The sequence below is a fragment of the Panulirus ornatus genome, chromosome 1 (genome assembly GCF_036320965.1).
Source record: "Panulirus ornatus isolate Po-2019 chromosome 1, ASM3632096v1, whole genome shotgun sequence".
In the NCBI taxonomy this organism is placed as follows: domain Eukaryota; kingdom Metazoa; phylum Arthropoda; class Malacostraca; order Decapoda; family Palinuridae; genus Panulirus; species Panulirus ornatus.
The window spans coordinates 3,513,396-3,539,110 of NC_092224.1; the positions used below are offsets into that span (position 1 = coordinate 3,513,396).

General features: G+C 41.9%; 1 protein-coding gene across 1 annotated transcript in view; it reads right to left on the reverse strand.

Annotated features, from left to right (window-relative positions):
• Nucleotides 1-1,213: 1,213 nt before the first annotated feature.
• The window catches only part of LOC139750913 (uncharacterized), a 264,061-nt gene continuing 239,559 nt past the window's right edge, over nucleotides 1,214-25,715 (reverse strand). Inside the window, exon 8 of the mRNA XM_071666216.1 lies at nucleotides 1,214-1,399. Coding sequence (XP_071522317.1) covers nucleotides 1,214-1,399 — 186 coding nt within the window. The remainder of the gene's footprint in view (nucleotides 1,400-25,715) is intronic.

A 25,715-nucleotide genomic window follows, 5' to 3' on the forward strand; every position in this document is an offset into this window, starting at 1 on the left:
CAGGATATCCCAGTCTATGTTAGGGTTATCAAGATCTCCTACAATCACTGCTTTCTTGTTATCTATTTAAGATTTAATTTCACCATACAGTGTCGCTCTCTGCAAATTTTGAGTGGATCTGTGCACTACTCTAACACTAATTTTGGTTGTCTTCTCAGTCATTTCAATCCACAATGAATCGTAAGTATCAACTTATAGCCTTCTAACTGTGCTTATCTGTAATCCATCTTGCAAGAACTACATAACTCCTCCACCAGGGATGCACTGAATCTTTAGTGAAAAGGTTTAATATGGAATCCCTAACTCTGTCAAGAAATGCTTCTCTACAGAATTTATCCAATTTAGCTATGGTAAAGATCGTAATTGCCTCATGTTCTGAGTCTAATTCCATTGCTAGGAGAGGGAGACCTCTTGCAGCATACAATCCTGTACATTCAAGATGTACTATCAATATTAAGTGAGACTAAAGTGAATAGAATAACATGCATATGATTGTACAGTACAGGAAGGGAATTCCACAATCTTGGACGCTCAGATTAACAAGCTCAAATTGACTCCGATTTCTGTATCTCATATTTGCTCAGAAAAAAAATTGTTGGTCTCAATTAACTCAGAATGAATTAGTTCAGAATACTTTGAAGTAATACATTATTTCAAGAAACGTAACTTGATTACTCAAAGTAATGTAACTCACAGTACATCAGAAGATCGTGGTGACAGTACATCAGAGTTATGTAGCTCTCTTTCCCTCAGAGGAAGATGAGTCTCATGACCTTAGATCACCCCAGAACACCTTGCCTCCAGGTAACTTACCTTACAACAGCTTCGAGTACCCTACCACGTTACCTCGAGGCAACAGCTCACGGTATCTCAGAGGATCACGTCTCACCATCACTTTTTTGCCTGGTAATCTAAAGTGGGTCCGAGCAACGCATCGTACCTCGAGCAGCATACTCACAGCACCTCAATGTAGTAAAGATCTTAATACCTTTGGTTTGCCCATCTTTTATTACCTCGGAGTACAGCAATTTCAAGTACCCGAGTGTGAAGCTATAATTACAAGGAAATTTCTCCCCGTCTTTGTGATTCTTTACTTTTACCCTGTAATGTTTAAGACGGAATGCAGACGTACATAAATTGTTTCAACATTTCTGTCGAAAACATGTTTAATCCTTTTTTACCGACACAAGCATCTCCACCATACAAAGCAGCATCAAGCCGAGCTACTCTCTGCCTCAGTAGCATCAAGACGAACTACTTCCTCGGGAGGAGTTCCCACGTCGAGGAGGAGGTGAGTGAAGAGCGGGTGCTGGTAAATGGACAGAAGGGAGTACTTCAGGGTATTTAACCCGTCCTGTCTGTAACGCTGCCACGATGTCTTCAAAAGCTGACCTCGGATCTGAAGAGGAAGCGAAGAGTATACATGGGTCACATGCAGAGAGGGTATATGTCTTAAAATAATCTTTAACCCATGAAGGAGATGCTAAAGATGTTTGGTTGGTGTTAGGCCATGATGTGAGAAATTTATGCATCGAGAGGTATAAACGTTAAGGAGGAATTCTCACACATGGTACGTTACCTGAGTTACTGGTATCATAACACAGAACATGAGACATTATGATGTGTGACGTATTTGTATCGCAGAAAGGCGATTTGGACCTAACATAGATACATGTTACTTATGTCTTAATGCATGGTGTAGATGTACTCTTACACGCTAAACTGAAAGCTTTAAACCATAATTGTGCCGGTGAGTGTGTGTGTGTGTGTGTGTGTGTGTGTGTGTGTGTGTGTTTCTGTGAGCTTCACTCTCGTAATACCACGTCTCAGTCTTGTACATATGTTGCATGGTTTTACTTCTATTTGTGTACACACACACACACACACACACACACACACACACACACACACACACACCAACCCAAGCCAGGAACCCAAGGGAAGGATGAACTCTTGGGTTGGGTGTAAGCCATGTGGGCCAGACTCAGGGCGGGCGCACCTGTGTATATCGCGTGTGCAAATATTTAAAACAGTAGATAAATAACGGTTGATTGAATCTAGGTGGCCATTCAGCTGACAATATATTGTAGAATTCGGATGTCATAAGATGAAGGTGAGGCTGAATATTTTTACGCTTTGGAAAGTACCTGAATGGGTACATCTGCATTATGGAAAGAGGCAGATATAGAATAAGTGTTACAGAGTCGATTACTACAGTTTATATATCATATAGTTAGTTATGACTAGTTTAACATTCAGTTAAGAACAGTTGCACGTTGATTTAGTTACAGTAATCCAGTAGTTGAGATAGCACATAGTTAAGAGAAAACTAAGCTGTTTACTTAGCTATGCACTTACTCATAGATTGTTTATGACGTTCACAATGGTAGGAGTAGGACTATGTTCACAATGGTAGGAGTAGGACTATGTTCACAATGGTAGGAGTAGGACTATGTTCACAATGGTAGAAGTAGGACTATGTTCACAATGGTAGGAGTAGGACTATGTTCACAATGGTAGGAGTAGGACTATGTTCACAATGGTAGGAGTAGGACTATGTTCACAATGGTAGGAGTAGGACTATGTTCACAATGGTAGGAGTAGGACTATGTTCACAATGGTAGGAGTAGGACTATGTTCACAATGGTAGGAGTAGGACTATGTTCACAATGGTAGGAGTAGGACTATGTTCACAATGGTAGGAGTAGGACTATTCTCATATGTGTCCACACGAGCTCTGGTGGTACAAGCCGATTCTAGAGACGACTAGCGATCCGTGGTTGTGGGGCGCTGAGGGAAGGATGTCTTGGTGACGGGAGCCCGTCTGCACTTCATTGCCAAATTGCCGTGTTAACTGCTGGTGTTGGTCGGAGAGAGTGGGCAGGTGTAACGAGATAAAGACTTCTTGGCATGTGATGTTAGAAAAATGTAGGATGATTCTGCACTTTCTCCAGCTGATCCCTCTGTGTTGTTGTAAGGGACAAGGACCAGGCTAGGGAGGCATAAGTAAGCTTAGGTAGCATGAAGATGGTGTAGAGAGTCCTGAACTCGGTGAAACGACAAGTGATCACTGTGGGTAGAGAATGTAGAGACGGTATGAGAAGGTTTTCAAAGTAGTGCTGACATGACTTCTCCAGTGTAAACCGTCATCTACAGTGACGCTAAGAAGCTTAAAATCTCTGATTACTCGGAGGACGTTAGGTGTTAGGGGGGCAGGCTGCTGTGTAGATCCAAGCTGATGTGCATAATCACAGTTTTGGTGTGACTGATGGTGATGTCGTTGGAGGAAAGTTGTTATGATGTCCTAAAGGGCGCCGAAGTCCGGAGAGTAGTTGTTGATCGTGATGGTTTGTATTCCTCTGGGCGTTACTGACAACAATGAAGAAGCATCTTGTTGCCCCATGGGACAATACAAGTGAGGAGTAGTAAGATGAAGTTGCTCCACCCATACGAAAGCGGACGACTTGGTGTCACCAAGTCAGGAGAGATCATCCCTCCGTGTAAATGCAAATTGAATTGTTTCCTGAGAAGGTGCGAACATAATACACTCCTTTTTCAGGGAATGTTCATGGCGTTACACTTTTCCTGTGAGTGAAAGTGCTTTCCATGGTATCCATGTCTTGACTATAAGTTGTATAGGAATAAGTATACTAAAAGTATAAGTATATATATATATATATATATATATATATATATATATATATATATATATATATATATATATATATATATATATATATATATATATATATATATATATATATATATATATATATATATATGTATATATATATATATATATATATATATATATATATATACATATATATATATATATATATATATATATATATATATATATATATATATATATATATATATATATATATATATATATATATATATATGTATATATATATATATATATATATATATATATATATATATACATATATATATATATATATATATATATATATATATATATATATATATATATATATATATATATATTTATTTTTTATATTTATTTTGCTTTGTCGCTGTCTCCCGCGTTAGCGAGGTAGCGCAAGGAAACAGACGAAAGAAATGGCCCAACCCACCCACATAAACATGTACATTCATACACGTCCACCCACGCAAATATACATACCTATACATCTCAATGTACACATATATATACACACACAGACATATACATATATACACATGTACATAATTCACATATCTAAAACACTTTACTTCCTCCAGTTTTTCTCCATTCAAACTTACCTCCCAATTGACTTGACCCTCAACCCTACTGTACCTAATAACCTTGCTCTTATTCACATTTACTCTTAACTTTCTTCTTTCACACACTTTACCAAACTCAGTCACCAGCTTCTGTAGTTTCTCACATGAATCAGCCACTAGCGCTGTATCATCAGCGAACAACAACTGACTCACCTCCCAAGCTCTCTCATCCACAACAGACTGCATACTTGCCCCTCTTTCAAAAACTCTTGCATTCACCTCCCTAACAACCCCATCCATAAACAAATTAAACAACCATGAAGACATCACACACCCCTGCCACAAACCTACATTCACTGAGAACCAATCACTTTCCTCTCTTCCTACACGTACACATGCCTTACATCCGCGATAAAAACTTTTCAATGCTTCTAACAACTTGCCTCCCACACCATGTATTCTTAATACCTTCCACAGAGCATCTCTATCAACTCTATCATATGTCTTCTCCAGATCCATAAATGCTACATACAAATCCATTTGCTTTTCTAAGTATTTCTCACATACATTCTTCAAAGCAAACACCTGATCCACACATCCTCTACCACTTCTGAAACCACACTGCTCTTCCCCAATCTGATGCTCTGTACATGCCTTCACCCTCTCAATCAATACCCTCCCATTTATTTTACCAGGAATACTCAACAAACTTATACCTCTGTAATTTGAGCACTCACTCTTATCCCCTTTGCCATTGTACAATGGCACTATGCAAGCATTCCGCCAGTCCTCAGGCACCTCACCATGAATCATACATACATTAAAGAACCTTACCAACCAGTCAACAATACAGTCACCCCCTTTTTTGATAAATTCCACTGCAGTACCATCCAAATCTGCTGCCTTGCCGGCTTTCACCGTCCGCAAAGCTTTTACTACCTCTTCTCTGTTTGTCAAATAATTTTCCCTAACCCTCTCACTTTGCACACCACCTCGACCAAAACACCCTATATCTGCCACTCTATCATCAAACACATTCAACAAACCTTCAAAATACTCACTCCATCTCCTTCTCACATCACCACTACTTGTTATCACCTCCCCATTAGCCCCCTTCACTGAAGTTCCCATCTGCTCCCTTGTCTTACGCACTTTATTTACCTCCTTCCAAAACATCTTTTTATTCTCCCTAAATTTTAATGATACTCTTTCACCCCAACTCTCATTTGCCCTCTTTTTCACCTCTTGCACCTTTCTCTTGACCTCCTGCCTCTTTCTTTTATACATCTCCCACTCATTTGCATTTTTTCCCTGCAAAAATCGTCCAGATACCTCTCTCTTCTCGTTTACTAATAGTCTTACTTCTTCATCCCACCACTCGCTACCCTTTCTAATCTGCCCACCTCCCACGCTTCTCATGCCACAAGCATCTTTTGCGCAAGCCATCACTGCTTCCCTAAATATATCCCATTCCTCCCCCGCTCCCCTTACCTCCTTTGTTCTCATCTGTTTCCATTGTGTACTCAGTCTCTCCTGGTACTTCCTCACACAAGTTTCCTTCCCAAGCTCACTTACTCTCACGACTCTCTTCACCCTGATATTCTCTCTTCTTTTCTGAAAACCCCTACAAATCTTCACCTTCGCCTTCACAAGATAATGATCAGACATCTCTCCAGTTGCACCTCTCAGCACATTAACATCCAAAAGTCTCTCTTTCGCGCGCCTATCAATTAACACGTAATCTAATAACGCTCTCTGGCCATCTCTACTACTTACATACGTATACTTATGTATATCTCGCTTTTTAAACAAGGTATTCCCAATCACCAGTCCTTTCTCAGCACAAAAATCCACAAGCTCTTCACCATTTCCATTTACAACACTGAACACCCCATGTATACCAATTATTCCCTCAACTGCCACATTACTCACCTTTGCATTCAAATCACCCATCACTATAACCCGGTCTTGTGCATCAAAACCACTAACATACTCATTCAGCTGCTCCCAAAACACTTGCCTCTCATGATCTTTCTTCTCATGCTCAGGTGCATATGCACCAATAATCACCCATCTTTCTCCATCAACTTTCAGCTTTACCCATATCAATCTAGAATTTACTTTTTTACACTCTATCACATACTCTCACAACTCCTGTTTCAGGAGTAGTGCTACTCCTTCCCTTGCTCTTGTCCTCTCACTAACCCCTTACTTTACTCCCTAGACATTTCCAAACCACTCTTCTCCTTTACCCTTGAGCTTCGTTTCACTCAGAGCCAAAAATATCCAGGTTTATTTCCTTAAACATACTACCTATCTCTCCTTTTTTCTCATCTTGGTTACATCCACACACAATTAGACACCCCAATCTGAGCCTTCGAGGAGGATGAGCACTCCCCACGTGACTTCTTCTTCTGTTTCCCCTTTTAGAAAGTCAAAATACAAGGAGGGGAGTGGGGGGTTTCTGGCCTCCCGCTCCCGTCCCCTTTAGTCGCCTTCCACGACACGTAAGGAATGCGTGGGAAGTATTCTTTCTCCCCTATCCCCAGGGATAATATATATATTTGCTTTGTCGCTGTCTCCCGCGTTAGCGAGGTAGCGCAAGGAAACAGACGAAAGAATGGCCCAACCCGCCCACATACACATGTATATACATACACGTCCACACACGCAAATATACATACCTATACATCTCAATGTACACATATATATACACACACAGACATATACATATATACACATGTACATAATTCATACTGTCTGCCTTTATTTGTTCCCATCGCCACCTCGCCACACATGGAATAACAACCCCCTCCCCCCTCATGTGTGCGAGGTAGCGCTAGGAAAAGAGACCAAAGGCCCCATTCGTTCACTCCCAGTCTCTAGCTGTCATGTAATAATGCACCGAAACCACAGCTCCCTTTCCACATCCAGGCCCCACACAACTTTCCATGGTTTACCCCAGACGCTTCACATGCCCTGGTTCAATCCATTGACAGCACGTCGACCCCGGTATACCACATCGTTCCAATTCACTCTATTCTTTGTACGCCTTTCACCCTCCTGCATGTTCAGGCCCCGATCACTCAAAATCTTTTTCACTCCATCTTTCCACCTCCAATTTGGTCTCCCACTTCTCCTCGTTCCCTCCACCTCTGACACATATATCCTCTTGGCCAATATTTCCTCACTCATTCTCTCCATGTGACCAAACCATTTCAAAAGACCCTCTTCTGCTCTCTCAACCACACTCTTTTTGTTTCCACACATCTCTCTTACCCTTACATTACTTACTCGATCAAACCACCTCACACCACATATTGTCCTCAAACATCTCATTTCCAGCACATCCACCCTCCTGCGCACAACTCTATCCATAGCCCACGCCTCGCAACCATACAACATTGTTGGAACCACTATTCCTTCAAACATACCCATTTTTGCTTTTCGAGATAATGTTCTCGACTTCCAAACATTCTTCAAGGCTCCTAGAATTTTCGCCCCCTCCCCTACCCTATGATTCACTTCGGCTTCCATGGTTCCATACACTGCCAGATCCACTCCCAGATATCTAAAAGACTTTACTTCCCCCAGTTTTTATCCATTCAAACCTACCTCCCAATTGACTTGACCCTCAACCCTACTGAACCTAATAACCTTGCTCTTATTCACATTTACTCTTAACTTTCTTCTTTCACACACTTTACCAAACTCAGTCACCAGCTTCTGCAGTTTCTTACATGAATCAGCCACCAACGCTGTATCATCAGCGAACAACAACTGACTCACTTCCCAAGCTCTCTCATCCACAACAGACTGCATACTTGCCCCTCTTTCCAAAACTCTTGCATTTTCCTCCCTAACAACTCCATCCATAAACAAATTAAACAACCATGGAGACATCACACACCCCTGCCGCAAACCCACATTCACTGAGAACCAATCACTTTCCTCTCTTCCTACACGTACACATGCCTTACATCCTCGATAAAAACTTTTCGCTGCTTCTAACAACTTGCCTCCCACACCATATATTCTTAAAACCTTCCACAGAGCATCTCTATCAAGTCTATCATATGCCTTCTCCAGATCCATAAATGCTACATACAAATCCATTTCCTTTTCTAAGTATTTCTCACATACATTCTTCAAAGCAAACACCTGATCCACACATCCTCTACCACTTCTGAAACCACACTGCGCTCTCCCAATCTGATGCTCTGTACATGCCTTCACCCTCTCATTCAATACCCTCCCATATAATTTACCAGGAATACTCAAGAAACTTATACCTCTGTAATTTGAGCATATATATATATATATATATATATATATATATATATATATATATATATATATATATATATATATATATATATATATATATATATATATATGGGGTGTATATGAGTGGTTGGGCCATTCTTCGACTGTTTCCTTGCTCTACCTCGCTGACGCGGAAAACAGCGCATGTGGGAATATGTGATAGACTGCAAGAATGTAAACTCTAGATTAATATGGGTAAAACTGAAAGTGGAAGGAGAGAGATGGGTGATTATTGGTGCCTATGCATCTGCGCATAAGAAGAAAGATCATGAGATGCAAGTGTTTTGGGAGCAGCTGAATGGGTATGTTAGCACGAGACCGGGTTATTGTGATGGGTGATTTCAATGCAACGGTGAGTAATGTGGCAGTTGAGGGTATAATTGGTGTACATGGGGTGTTCAGTGTTATAAATGGAAATGGTGAATAGGCTGCGAATTTGTGTCGAAAAAGGACTGGTAATTGGGAGTACCTGGTTTATAAAGAGAGATATGCATAAGTACACGTATGTGAGTAGGAGAGATGGCCAGAGGGCGTTACTGGATTACGTGTTAATTGATAGGCGTGCAAAAGAGACTTTTTGATGTTAAAGTTCTGAGAGGGGCAGCTGGAGGGATGTCTGATCACAATCTTTTGGAGGCGAAGGTGAAGATTTGTCGAGGTTTTCAGAAGAGAATTGTCAATGTTGGAAAAAACGAGTGGTGAAAATAAGCGACCTTGGATAACGTTCTCGCCTTCCACACATTCTTCAGCGCTACCATAACCTTCGCCTCCTACCGCCTCCTGTGCCTCATTCCGCTTCCATGGTTCCATCCGCTGCCAAAGCCACTACCAGATACCTAAAACAATTCACTTCCTCCAGTTTTTCTTCATTCAATCTTAACCCCCAATTAACTTGTCCCTCAACCCTACTGAACCTAACAACCTTGCTCTTAATCGCATTTACTGTCAACTTTTCTCTTTCACAGACTTTACCAAACTCAGTCACCAACTTCTGCAGTTTCTCACCCGAATCAGCCACCAGCGAACAACTGACTAAGTTTCTAAACCCTCTCATCCACAATAAGCTGCATACTTTTCCCTCTCTCCAAAACTCTTGCATATACCTCCCTAACAACCTCATCCATCAACAAATTAAACAGACACGGTGATATCACGCACCCCTTCTGCAAACCGACATTCACTGAGAACCTACCACCTTCCTCTCTTCCTACTCTCACACATGCCTTACATCCGTGATAAAAACTTTTCACTGATTCTAGCAACTTACTTCCCACACCATATATTCTAAATACCTTCCACAAAGCATCTCTATCCCCTCTATCATATGCCTTCTGATAGATAAATGCTACATACAAATCCATCTTTCCCAAGTATTTCTCACATACATTCTTCAAGAAAACACCTGATAGACACATCCCTCTGAAACCACACTGCTTTTCCACAATCTGATACTCTGTACATGCCTTTACACTTTTAATGTCCTCTCATGTAATTTCCCAGGAATACTCAACAAAGTTATACCTCTATAATTTGAACACTCATCCTTATCCTCTTTGCCTTTATACAACGGTACTATGCATGCATTCCAACAATCCTCAGGCTCTTCACCATGAACCATACATACATTGAATATCCTTACTAACCAGTCAACAATACAGGCACCCACTTTTTAAATAAAGTCCACTGCAATACCATCCAATCCCGCCGCCTTGCCGGCTTTCATCTTCCGCAAAACTTTCACTACCTCTTCTCTGTTTACCAAACAAATCTCCCTGACCCTCTCACTTCCCACACCACCTCAAACAAAACACCTTATATCTGCCACTCTATCATCGAACATATTCAACAAACCTTCAAAATACTCTCTCCATCTCCTTCACACTTCACCACTACTTGTTATTTCTTCGCCATTATCCCCCCTCACTGATGTTCACATTTCTTCTCTTGTCTTACTCACTTTATTTACTTCCTTCCAAAACACCTATTTATTCTTCCCAAAATTCAATGATACTCTCTCACACCAACTCTCATTTGCCCTCTTTTTCACCTCTTGCACCTTTCTCCTGCCGCTTTCTTCTATACATCTCCCACTCATTTGCACTACTTTCCTGCAAAAATCGTCCAAACGACTCCCTCATCTCTTTCTCTAACAATCTTATTTCTTCATCCCACCAATCACTACCCTTTCTAATCTACCCATCTCCCACCTTTCTCATCGCACAAGCATCTTTTGCGCAAGCCATCACTGCTTCCCAAAATACATCCCATTTCTCCCCCACTCCCCTTACGTCATTTGCTCTCACCTTTTTCTATTCTGCACTCAATCTCTCCTGTTACTTCCTCACAAAAGTCTCCTTTCCAAGCTCACTTACTCTCAGCACTCTTTTCACCCAAACATTTTTTCTTCTTTTATGAAAACCTCTAGAAATCTTTACCTTCGCTTCCACTAGGTAATGATTAGACATCCCTCCACTTGTCCCTCTCAGCACATTAACATCCAAAAGTCTCTTATTCATGCGCCTATCAATCAACACGTAATCAAATAATGCTCTCTGGCTATCTCTCTTACTTACGTATAGTTATGTATATCTCGCTTTTTAAACCAGATATTCCCAATGACTAGTACCTTTTCAGCACACAAATCTACATGCTCCTCACCATTTCCATTTACAACACTGAACACCCCATGTACAACAATTTTACCCTCAACTGCCACATTACTCACCTTTGCATTCAAATCACCCATCACTATAACCCGGTCTCGTGCATCAAAGCTGCTAGCACAGTCACTCAGCTGCTCCCAAAACACTTGCCTCTCATAATCTTTCCTCTCATGACGGGGTGCATAGACACCAATATTCACCCATCTCTCTCCGTCCACTTTCAGTTTTACCCATATCAATCTCGGGTTTATTTTCTTACATTCTCTCACGTACTCCCACAACTCCTGCTTCAGGAGTAGTGCTACTCCTTCCTTTGCTCTTGTCCTCTCACTAGCCCCTATCTTTACTGACAAGACATTTCCAAACAGCTCTTCACCTTTAACCTAACGCTTCGTTTCACTCAGAGCCAAAACCTCCAGGTTTCTATCCTCAAATATGCTACCTATATCTCTTTTTTTCTCATCTTGCCCTCAGCCATTCCCGTCGACACCCCGCCACACATGAAATGACTCTTCCTACCCCCCGCATGCGCACGAGGTAGCGCTAGGAAAAGATAACAAAGGCCACATTAGTTCACACTCATTCTCTAGCTGTCATGTATAATGCACTTGTCGCTGTCTCCCGCGTTTGCGAGGTAGCGCAAGGAAACAGACGAAAGAAATGGCCCAACCCACCCCCATACACATGTATATACATACACGTCCACACACGCAAATATACATACCTACACAGCTTTCCATGGTTCACCCCAGACGCGTCACATGCCCTGATTCAATCCACTGACAGCACGTCAACCCCGGTATACCATATCGATCCAATTCACTCTATTCCTTGCCCTCCTTTCACCCTCCTGCATGTTCAGGCCCCGATCACACAAAATCTTTTTCACTCCATCTTTCCACCTCCAATTTGGCCTCCCACTTCTCCTCGTTCCCTCCACCTCCGACACATATATCCTCTTGGTCAGTCTTTCCTCACTCATTCTCTCCATGTGCCCAAACCATTTCAAAACACCCTCTTCTGCTCTCTCAACCACGCTTTTTTTATTTCCACACATCTCTTTTACCCTTACGTTACTTACTCGATCAAATCACCTCACACCACACATTGTCCTCAAACATCTCATTTCCAGCACATCCACCCTCCTGCGCACAACTCTATCCATAGCCCACGCCTCGCAACCATACAACATTGTTGGAACCACTATTCCTTCAAACATACCCATTTTTGCTTTCCGAGATAATGTTCTCGACTTCCACACATTCTTCAAGGCTCCCAGGATTTTCGCCCCCTCCCCCACCCTATGATCCACTTCCGCTTCCATGGTTCCATCCGCTGCCAGATCCACTCCCAGATATCTAAAACACTTTACTTCCTCCAGTTTTTCTCCCTTCAAACTTACCTCCCAATTGACTTGGCCCTCAACTCTACTGTACCTAATAACCTTGCTCTCATTCACATTTACTCTTAACTTTCTTCTTTCACACACTTTACCAGCTTCTGCAGTTTCTCACATGAATCAGCCACCAGCGCTGTATCATTAGCGAACAACAACTGACTCACTTCCCAAGCTCTCTCATCCACAACAGACTTCATACTTGCCCCTCTTTCCAAATCTCTTGCATTCACCTCCCTAACAACCCCATCCATAAACAAATTAAACAACCATGGAGACATCACCCACCCCTGCCGCAAACCTACATTCAGTGAGAGCCAATCACTTTCCTCTCTTCCTACACTTACACATGCTTTACATCCTCGATAAAAACTTTTCAATGCTTCTAACAACTTGCCTACCACACCATTTATTCTTAATACCTTCCACAGAGCATCTCTATCAACTCTATCATATGCCTTCTCCAGATCCATAAATGCTACATACAAATCCATTTGCTTTTCTAAGTATTTCTCACATACATTCTTCAAAGCAAACACCTGATCCACACATCCTCTACCACTTCTGAAACCACACTGCTCTTCCCCAATCTGATGCTCTGTACATGCCTTCACCCTCTCAATCAATACCCTCCCATATAATTCACCAGGAATACTCAACAAACTTATACCTCTGTAATTTGAGCACTCACTCTTACCCCCTTTGCCTTTGTACAATGGCAATATGCACGCATTCCGCCAATCCTCAGGCACCACACCATGAGTCATACATACATTAAATAACCTTACCAACCAGTCAACAATACACACATATATATATATATATATATATATATATATATATATATATATATATATATATATATATATATATATTTTTTTTTTTTATTATACTTTGTCGCTGTCTCCCGCGTTTGCGAGGTAGCGCAAGGAAACAGACGAAAGAAATGGCCCAACCCCCCCCATACACATGTATATACATACGTCCACACACGCAAATATACATACCTACACAGCTTTCCATGCCTTGATTCAATCCACTGACAGCACGTCAACCCCAGTATACCACATCGCTCCAATTCACTCTATTCCTTGCCCTCCTCTCACCCTCCTGCATGTTCAGGCCCCGATCAGACAAAATCTTTTTCACTCCATCTTTCCACCTCCAATTTGGTCTCCCTCTTCTCCTTGTTCCCTCCACCTCCGACACATATATCCTCTTGGTCAATCTTTCCTCACTCATCCTCTCCATGTGCCCAAACCACTTCAAAACACCCTCTTCTGCTCTCTTAACCACGCTCTTTTTATTTCCACACATCTCTCTTACCCTTACGTTACTCACTCGATCAAACCACCTCACACCACACATTGTCCTCAAACATCTCATTTCCAGCACATCCATCCTCCTGCGCACAACTCTATCCATAGCCCACGCCTCGCAACCATACAACATTGTTGGAACCACTATTCCTTCAAACATACCCATTTTTGCTTTCCGAGATAATGTTCTCGACTTCCACACATTCTTCAAGGCCCCCAGAATTTTCGCCCCCTCCCCCACCCTATGATCCACTTCCGCTTCCATGGTTCCATCCGCTGCCAGATCCACTCCCAGATATCTAAAACACTTCACTTCCTCCAGTTTTTCTCCATTCAAACTCACCTCCCAATTGACTTGACCCTCAACCCTACTGTACCTAATAACCTTGCTCTTATTCACATTTACTCTTAACTTTCTTCTTCCACACACTTTACCAAACTCAGTCACCAGCTTCTGCAGTTTCTCACATGAATCAGCCACCAGCGCTGTATCATCAGCGAACAACAACTGACTCACTTCCCAAGCTCTCTCATCCCCAACAGACTTCATACTTGCCCCTCTTTCCAAAACTCTTGCATTTACCTCCCTAACAACCCCATCCATAAACAAATATAAATATATATATATATATATATATATATATATATATATATATATATATATATATATATATATATATATATATATATATATATATATACATGTATAATACAAACCTGTGCAACAGGCGGGAATGCTACCGCTAGGCTATGGGCCTGGCTAATAGGAAATAACTATTCGAATACTATATACTCGAATGCCCTTCGTCTCACGTTGGTGAGCAACGGGATCTACACCAGTCGTTTCCCAACAGGCGCACATAGCCAGCTGATAGCATTTTCCCGAACCTAACTGTACAACGCGGAGGTATATGAATACGAACAAAGTGCATAGAAACGTGCACTTTCATAGAACATACAAACCTCCAACAGCCAGGATCGAACCTGGGACACCTGTGCAACAGGCGGGAATGTATGTTCTATGAAGGTGCGCGTTACTATGCACTTTATTCGTATTCTTCTTATTCATATACCTCCGCGTTGTACAGTTAGGTTCGGGAAAATGCTATCTGCTGGCTATGTGCGCCTGTTGGGATATGACTGGTGTAGACCCCGTTGCTCACCAATGTGAGACGAAGGGTATTCGAGTACATAGCATTTGTATAGCCACTTCTACTAGCCAGGCCCATAGCCTAGCGGTAGATTCCCGCCTGTTGCACAGGGGTCCCGGGTTAGATCCTGGCCGTTGGAGGTTCGTATGTTCTGCGAAGGTGCGTGTGGCTATGCACTTTGTTCCTATATATATATATGTGTATATTTATATATATATATATATATATATATATATATATATATATATATATATATATATATATATATATATATATATATATATATATATATATATATATATATATATATATACATATTACATTCTTTTTATGCTATGTCGCTGTCTAACGCGTTAGCAAGTTAGCCCAAGAAAACAGAAGAAAGAATGGCCCAACCCACCCACATACACCTGAATATACATACACGTCCACACACGCACATATACATACCTATACATTTCAACGTATACTTATATATACACACAGAGACGTATACACATGCACATAATTCACATTTGCTGCCTTTATTCATTCCCGTCAAAACCCCGCCACACATGAAATGAAAAACCCCTCCCAACGCACGCGCGCGAGGTAGCGGTAGGAGAAGACAACAAGGTCCACATTCGTTCACACTTACTCTCTAGCTGTCATGTATAATGCACCGAAACCACAGTTCCGTTTCCACATCCAAACCCTACAAAACTTTCCATGGTTTACCCCAGACGCTTCATATGCCCTGGTTCAATCATTGACAGCACGTCGACCTCGGTGTACCGTATCGTTCCAATTCACTCTATTCCTTGCACGCCTTTCAACCTCCTGTATGTTCAGGCCCCGATCACTTAAAATCTTTTTCACTCCATCCTTCTACCTCCAATTTGGTCTCCCACTTCCCCTCGTTCCGTCTACCTCTGACACATATATCCTCTTTGTCAATCTTTCCTCACCCATTCTCTCCATGTGACGAAACCATTTCAAAACACCCTCTTCTGCTCTCTCAACCACACTCTTTTTATTACCACACATCTCCCTTACCCTTTCATTACTTACTCGATCAAACCACCTCACAACACATATTGTCCTCAAGCAACTCATTTCTAACACAGCCACCTTCCTCCGCACAACTTTATATATAGCCCACGCCTCGCAACCATATAACATTGTTGGAACCACTATTCCTTCAAACATACTTATTTTTTCTTTCCGGGATAATGTTCTCGCCTTCCACACATTTTTCAACGCTCCCAGAACTATCGTTCTCTCCCCCACCCTGTGGCTCACTTCCGGTTCCATGGTTTCATCCGCTGTCAAATCCTCTCCCAAATATCGGAAACGCTTCACTTCCTGCAGTCTTTCTCCATTCAAACATACCTCTCAGTTGACTTGTCCTTCAACCCTACTGTACCTAATAACCTTGCTCTTATTCACATTTACTCTCAGATTTCTTCTTTCACACACTTTACCAAACTCAATCAACAGCTTCTGCAGTTTGTCCCCCTAATCAGCCACCAGCGCTGTTTCATCAGCGAAAAACAACTAACTCACTTCCCAAGCTCTCTCATCCACAACAGACTGCATACTTGCACCTCTCTCCAAAACTCTTGCATTCACCTCCTTAACAACCCCATCCATAAACAAATTAAACAACCATGGAGACATCACGCATCCCTGCCGTAAACCGACATTCACTGAGAACCAGTCACTTTCCTCTCTTCCCGCTCGCACACATGCCTTATATCCTCGATAAAACTTTTCACTGCTTCTAACAACTTGCCTCCTACACCATATATTTCTAATACATTCCACAGAGCATCTCTATCAACTCTATCATATGCCTTTTCCAGATCCATAAATGCTACATACAAATCCATTTGCTTTTCTAAGTATTTCTCACATACATTCTTCAAAGCAAACTCCTGATCCACACATCCTCAACCACTTCTGAAGCCACACTGCTTTTCCCCCAATCTGCTGCTCTGTACACGCCTTCACCCTCTCAATCAATACCCTCCCATATGATTTCCCAGGAATACTTATCAAACTTATACCTCTGTAGTTTGAGCACTTGCCTTTAACCCCTTTGCCTTTGTAAATGGCACTATACATGCATTCCGCCAATTCTCAGGCACCTCATCATGAGTCATACATACATTAAAGATCCTTACCAACCAGTCAACAACACAGTCATCCCCTTTTTCTGATAAATTCCACTGTAATACCATTCAAACCCGCTGCCTTGCCGGCTTTCATCTTCCGCAAAGCTTTTACTACCTCTTCTCTGTTTACTAAATCATTCTCCCTAACCCTCTCACTTCGCACACCACCTCGTCCAAAACACCCTATATCTAAAACATTCAACAAACCTTCAAAATACTTACTCCATCTTCTTCTCACATCACCACTACTTGTTATCACCTCCCCATTAGCCCCCTTCACCGATATTCCCATTTGTTCTCTTGTCTTACGGACTTTATTTACCTCTTTCCAAAACATCTTTTTATTCTCCCTAAACTTTAATGATACTGTTTCACCCCAACTCTCATTTGCCCTCTTTTTAACCTCTTCCACCTTTCTCTTGACCTCCTGCCTCTTTCTTTTATACATCTCCTAATCATTTGCACTACTTCCCTGTAAAACTCCTCCAAAAGCCTCTTTCTTCTCTTTGAGTAATAATCTTACTTCTTCATCCCACCACTCACTACCCTTTCTAATCTGCCCACCTCCCATGCTTCTCATGCCACAAGCATCTTCTGCTCAAGCCATCACTGCTTCCCTAAATACATTTCATTCCTCCCCCACTCCCATTACGTCCTTTGCTCTCACCTTTTTCCATTCTGCAATCAGTCTTCCCAAGCTCACTTACTCTCACCACTCTCTTCACCCAACATCCTCTCTTTTTTTTTGAGAACCTCTACAAATCTTCATCTTCGCCTCCACAAGATAATGATCAGACATCCCATCAGTTGCACTTCTCAGTACATTAACATCCAAAAGTCATTCCTTCGCAAGCCTATTAATTAACACGTAATCCAGTAACGCTCTCTGGCCATCTCTCCTACTTGTATGCGTATACTTATGTATATATCTCTTTTAAACCACGTGTTCCCAATCACCAATCCTTTTTCAGCACACAAATTTACAAGCTCTTCACCATTTCCATTTACAACACTGAACACCCTATGTACACCAATGATTCTCTCAACTACCACATTACTCACCTTTTGCATTCAAATCACCCTTCACTATAACCCGGTCTCGTGCATGAAAACTGCTAACACACTCACTCTGCTGCTCCCAAAACACTTGCCCGTCATGATCTTTCTTCTCATGCCCAGATGCTTATACATAAATGATCACCCATCTCTTTCCATTCACTTTCAGTTTTACCCATATCAATCTAGAGTTTACTTTCTTACACTCTATCACCTACTCCCACCACTCTTGTTTCAGGAGTAGTGCTACTCCTTCCCTGGCCCTTGTCCTCTCACCAACCCCTGACTTTACTCCCCAAACATTCCCAAACCACTCTTCTCCTTTACCCTTGAGCTTCGTTTCACTCACAGCCAAAACATCCAGGTTCTTTTCCTCTAACTTACTACCTATATCTGCTTTTTTCTCATCTTGGTTACATCCACACACCTTTAGACACCCCCAATCAGAGCCCTCGAGGAGGATGAGCACTCCCCGCGTGACTCCTTCTTCTGTTTCCCCTTTTAGAAAGTTAAAATACATGGAGGGGAGGGTTTCTACCCCCTCCCCCGCTCTCCTCCCCTTTAGTCACCTTCTACGACACGTAGAATGCGTGGGACGTATTGTTTCTCCCCATCCCCATGGATATGTATGGACACATGCACAGATTCATACTTCCTGCCTTCATCCATTCTCCTCGCCACCCCTCCAGAAATGAAATAGCATTCCCCCCGCGAGATAGCACCACGAAAACAGACAAAACTGGCGCATTCATTCACACTTTCTCTAGCTGTTATGTGTCATGCACCGAACCCAAAGGCCCCTCATACTATTCCACGATTTAACGCAGACATTTTACATGCTCTGGTTCAGTCGATTGTAACCACGTTGACCCCAGTATATCACATCGTTCTAATTCACTGTGTTCCTTGCATGCCTCCTACCCTCCTATATGTTCAGGCCCAGATCGCTCAAATTCTTTTTCAATTCATCCTTCCACTTCCAAGTTTGTCTATCGCTTCTTGTTCGTTCCACCTCGAAGCATTTATCCTCTTTGTCAATCTTTCGTCACTCATTCTCTCCATATGTCCAAACCATTTCAAGACACCTTCTTCTTGTTCTCTCGACTGCACTCTTTATTTCCACACATCTCTCTTACCCTTTCATTATTACTCGATGAAACCACTTCACACTATATATTGTCCTCAAACATTTCATATCCAACACATCCACCCTTCTCCGTACAACACTATCTATACCCCATGGCTCCCAATCATATGATATTGTTGGAACTACTACTCCTTCAAATATACCCACTTTTGCTTTTCGAGATTACGTTTTATCCTTCCACACATTCTTCATCACTATCAGAATCTTAACCCCCTCCCCCATCCTGTCTTACTTCTGCTTCCATGGTGTCATTCGCTGCTTATTCCATTCCCAGATATCTAAAACACTTTAGTTTCTCCAATTTTTCTCCATTCAAACTTACATCCCAATTACTTTGTCCCTCATCCCTACTGAACCTAATATCCTTGCTCTTATTCACATTTACTTTCAACTTTCTCTTTTCACACACTTTTCTAAACTCAGTCACTAAGTTCTGCAGTTTCTCAGTAGAATCAGCCACTGTGGCTGTATCATCGGGTAACAAGAAATGAGTCACTACCCAGGTCCTATCATCCCCAACAGACTGCATACTTGCCCCTCTTTCCAAAACTCTTGCATTTACCTCCCTAACTACTCCATCCATAAAGAACTTAAGCAACTATTGAGACATCACACACCCCTGCTGCGGACCGACCTTCAGCGAGAACAAGTCACACTCCTCTTTTCCTACTCTTACACATGCCATACATCCTTGGTAGAAACTTTTCACTGCTTCCAGTAGTTTATCTCCCAAAGCAGGAGTTGTGGGAGTGTGTAGTAGAGTGTAAGAAAGTATATTTCAAATTGATATGGGGAAAACTAAAAGTGGATGGGGAGAGAGGGCTGTTGGTGCCTATGCACCTGGTCATGAGAAGAAAGATCATGAGAGGTAAGTGTTTTGGGAGCAGCTGAGTGAGTGTGTTAGCAGCTTTGATGCACAAGACCATGTTACAGTGATGGGTGATTTGAATGGAAAGTGAGTAATGTGGGAGTTGATGGTATAATTAATGTACATGGGGTGGTCAGTGTTGTATTTAGAATGGTGAAGATCAAGTAGATTTATAGATTTGTGTGCTGAAAAAGGACTGGTGATTGGGAATGCCTGGTTTTAAATGAGAGATAAACATAAACATATGTATGTAAGTAGGAGAGATCGCCAGAGAGCGTTATTGGATTACGTGTTAGTTGATAGGCGTGTGAAAGAGAGACTTTTGGATTTTGATATGCTAAGAGAAGCAGCTGGAGGGATGTGTGATCATTATCTTGTAGAGGCGAAAGTGAAGATTAGTAGGTTTTCTGAAAAGATGAGAGAATGCTAGGGTGAAGAGAATGGTGTGAGTAAGTGAAATTGGAAAGGGAACTTGTGCAAGGAAATACCAGAAGAGATTGAGTGCAGAATGGCAAAAGGTGACAGCAAATGATGGGGAGTGGGGGAAGAAAGGGATGTATTTAGGGAAGCAGTGATGGCTTGCGCAAAAGATGCTTGTGGCATGAGAAAGGCACGAGGTGGGTAAATTAGGTAGGGTAGTGAGTGGTGGAATAGAGGAGTATGATTTTTGGTGATAGACAAGAGAAAGGCGCTTGGACGATTTTTCCAAAGAAGTAGCGCAAATGACTGGAAGATGTATGAAAGAAAGCGGCAGGTCAAGAAAAAGGTGTAGGAGTTGAAACAGAGGGCAAGTGAGAGTTAGGGTGAGAATCATTAAATTTAAGGTAGAATGAAAAGACGTTTTGGAAGGAGGTAAGTAAAGTGCGTAAAAGAAGAGAACAAATGAGAACATCGGTGAAAGGGGCTAATGGGCAGGTAATAACAAGTAGTGGTGAAGTGAGGAGACCGAGTGAGTACTTTGAAGGTTTGTTGAATGTGTTTGATGATAGAGTAGCAGATATATTGTGTTTTGGTCGGGATGGTGTGCAAAATGAGAGGGGTCAGTGAGAATGGTTTGGTAAACACAGAAGAAGTAGTGAAAGCTTTGCGGAAAATGAAAGCCGGCAAAGCGGCGGGTTTGGATGGTATTGCTGTGGAAATTATTAAAAAAGGGGTGACTGTGTTGTTGATTAGTTGGTACGGACATTCAGTGTAGGTATGGATCATGGTGTATTACCGGAGGATTTGCAAAATGCATGCATACTGACATTATACAAAGGAAAGGGGATAAAGATGGGTGTTCAAATTACAAAGTCATCAGTTTGTTGAGTATTCCTGGGAAGATATATTGGAGGGTATTGATTGAGAGGGTAAAGGCATATACAGAGCATCAGACTGGGGAAGAACATTGAGGTTTCAGAATTGGTAGAGGATGTGCGGATCAAGTGTCTGCTTTGAAGAATGTATGAAAAATACTTAGAAAAACAGATGGATCCGTATGTAGCATTTATAGATCTGGAGAGGGCATATGATAGGGTTGATAGAGATGCTTTGTAGAAGGTTTTAAGAATATATGGTGTGGGAGGTAAGTTGTTAGAAGCAGTGAAGATTTTTCACCAAAGATGTAAGACGTGTACGAGTATGAAGAGAGGAAAGTGACTGGTTTCCAGTGAATGTCGATTTTCGGCAGGAGTGCGTGATATCTTCATGGTTTAATTTTTTTATGAACGGGGTGGTTAGAGAGGTAAATGCAAAAGTTGTGGAGACGGGCAAGTATGCAGTTTGCTGTGGATAAGAGGGCTTGGGAATTGAGTCAGTTGCTGTTCGCTGATGATACAGCGCTGGTATCTGATTCGGGTGAAAAACTGCAGAAGTTGGTGACTTAGTTTGGTAAAATGTTTGAAAGAAGAAAGTTGAGAGAAAATGTGAATAATGGCAAGGCTATTAGGTTGAGTAGGGTTCAGAGAAAAGTTAATTGGGAGGCAAGTCTGAATGTAGGAAGACTGGAGAAAATGAATACTTTTTAGATATCTGGGAGTGGATTTAGAAGCGGATGGAACCATGGAAGTGTAAGTGAGTCACAGGGTGGTGGAAGGGGCTAAAGTTCTGGGAGCGTTGAAGAATGTGTGGAAGGCGAGAGCGTTATCTCGGAGAGCAAAAATGGGTATGTTTTAAGGAACAGTGGTTCCAACAATGTTATATGGTTGCGAGGCGTGGGCTATAGATAGGGTTGTGCGGAGGAGGGTGGATATGTTGGAAATGAGATTTTGAGGACAATATGTGGTATAAGGTGGTTTGATCTAGTAAGTAATGAGAATGTAAGAGAGATGTGTGATAATAAAAAGAGTATGGTTGAGAGAGCAGAAGAGGGTGTGTGAAATGGTTTGGTTACATCGAGAGGATGAGTGAGGAAAGGTTCACAGCGAGGATATATGTATCAGAGGTGGAGGGAACGAGAAGTGGGAGACCAAATTGGAGGTGGAAGGAAGGAGTGAAAATGATTTTGAGCGATAGAGGCCTGAACATACAGGAAGGTGAATGGCGTGAAAGGAATAGAGTGAATTAGAACGATACGGTATACCGGGGTCGACGTGCTGTCAATGGATTGAATCAGGGCACGTGAAGCGTCTGGGGTAAACCATGGAAAAGTCTTTTAAGCCTGGATGTGGAAAGGGAGGTGCGGTTTCGGTACACTACACATGACAGCTAGAGACTTAGTGTATACGAATATGGCCTCTTTTGTCTTTTCCTTGCTCTACCCCGCTGGAGGGAAGGGTCGGGTAGAGGGGGGTTGATGCTATTTCAATATGTGGCGGGATGGCAACGGGAATGTATGAAGGAAGGAAGTGTGAATATGTACAAGAGTATATATGTATATGTCTGTGTATGTACACGTATGTATACGTCGAAGTGTATAGGTATGTATATGTGCGTGTGTGGGCGTTTATGTATATACATGTGTATGTGGGTGTGTTTTGTCATTCTTTCGTCTGCTTCCTTGCACTACCTCCCCAAAAACTCTATCCATAAAGAATTAAACAACCATGGAGACCCGTACACATGCCTAACATCCTCGATAGAATAAATCTCACTGCTTCTAGCAACTTACCTCCCACACCATATGCTCTCAATACCTTCCACAAAGCATCTCTGTCCACTCTATCATATGCCTTCTTCAGATCCATAAATACTACTTACAATTCCATCTATTTTTCTAAGTATTTCTTGCATACTTTCTTCAAGGGAAGCACCTGATCCACACATTCTCTACCACTTCTGAAACCACACTCCTCTTCCCCAATCTGAAGCTCTGTACATGGCTTAACCCTCTTAATCAATACCCTCCCATTTAATTTCCCAGTAATACTCTACAAACTTATGCCTCCGTAATTTGAACACTCACCTTTATCCCCTTTGCCTTTATACAATGGCACTATTCATGTATTCTGCCAATCCTCAGGCACTTCACAGTGAACCTCCCACATTAAATATCCTTACCAACTAATCAACAATAGTCACTCCATTTCTTAATAAATTCCAGCGCAATAATATCCAAACCCGCCGCCTTGCCGGCTTTCATCTTCCGCAAAGTTTTCACTACCTCTTCGCTGTTTACCAAACCATTCTCCCTAACCCTCTCACTTCGCACACCACCTCGCCCAAAACACCCTTCATCTGCCACTCTGTCATTAAACACATTCAACAAACCTTCAAAATACTCACTCTATCTCCTTCTCACTTCACCACTATTTGTTATTACCTCCCCATTAGCCCCCTTCACCCATGTTCCTATTTGTTCGCTTGTCTCACGCACTCTATTTACCTCCTTCCAAAACATCATTCTATTCTCCCGAAAACCTAATGATACTCTCTCACCTCATCTCTCATTTGTCCTCTTTTTCACCTCTTGCATCTTTCTCTTGACCTCCTGCCACTTTCTTTTATATATCTCCCAGCCATTTGCACTACTTCCTTGCAAAAATCGTCCAAACGACTCTCTCTTCTCTTTCAATAACAATCTTACTTCTTTACCCCATCACTCACTACCCTTTCTAATCTGCCCACTTCCCACCTTTCTCAAGCCAAAGGCATCTTTTGTGCAAGCAATCACTGCTTCCCTGAATATATCCCATTCTTTCCCCATTCCCCTTATGTCATTTACTCTTACCTTTTTCCATTCTGCACTCAATCTCTCCTAGTACTTTTTCACATAAGCGCCCTTTCAAATCTCACTTACTCTCACCACTCTTTTTATCCCAACAATCTTCTTTTATGAAAACCTTTACAAATCTTCACCTTCGCATCCCCAAGAAAATGATCAGACATCCCTCTAATTGTCCCTCTCTGCACATTAACATCCAAAAGTCTCTCTTTCACACGCCTATCAATTAACATGTAATCCGACAACGCTCTCCTACTTACATACGTATACTTATGTATATTTATCTTTTTAAAGCGGGTATTCCTAAACACCAGTCCTTTTTCAGCACACAAATCTACAAGCTCTTCGCCATTTTCATTTACATCACTCAACACTCCATGTACACCAATATCCACTATTTCCTGGTCTCGTGCATCAAAGCTGCTAACAAACTCACTCAGCTGCTTCCAAAACACTTGCCTCTTATGATCTTTCTCCTCTAGGTGCATAGGCACCTAGGTGACTAGGTGCATAGGCATCAATAATCACCAATCTCTCCACCTACTTTTAGTTTTATCCATATCAATATAGAGTTTACTTTCTTACACTCTATCACACACTCCCACTACTCCTGATTCACGAGTATTGCTACTCTTTTCTTTGATCTTGTCCTCTCACCAACCCCGGACTTTACTCCCAAGACATTCCCATACCACTCTTCCCTTTTACCCTTTAGCTTCATTTCACTCAGAGCCAAAACCTTCAGGTTTCTTTCCTACATCCACACACATTTAGACACCCTAATCTGAGCCTCCGAGGAGGATGAACACTCCCCGCATAAATCCGTCTTTTGTTTCCCCTTTTAGAAAGTTAAAATACAAGGAGGGGAGGCATTCTAGCTCCCCGCTCCCGTCCCTTTTAGTTGCCTTCTCCGACACGCTGGGAATGCGTGGGAAGTACTCTTTCTTCCCTATCCCTAGGGTGGTTTCATCGAGTAATTAATGAAAGGGTAAGAGAGAAGTGTGGTAATAAAAAGTGTGTGGTTGAGAAAGCAGAAGAGGGTGTATTGAAATGGTTTGGTCAAATGTAGAGAATGAGTGAGGAAAGATTGACAAAGAGGATATATGTGTCAGAGGCGGAGGGAAGGAGGAGAAGTGGGAGACCAATTGGAGGTGGAAGAATGAAGTGAAAAAGATTTTGAGCGATCGGGTCCTGAACATAAAGGACAGTGAAAGGCGTGCAAGGAACACAGTGAATTGGAACGATTTGGTATACCGGGG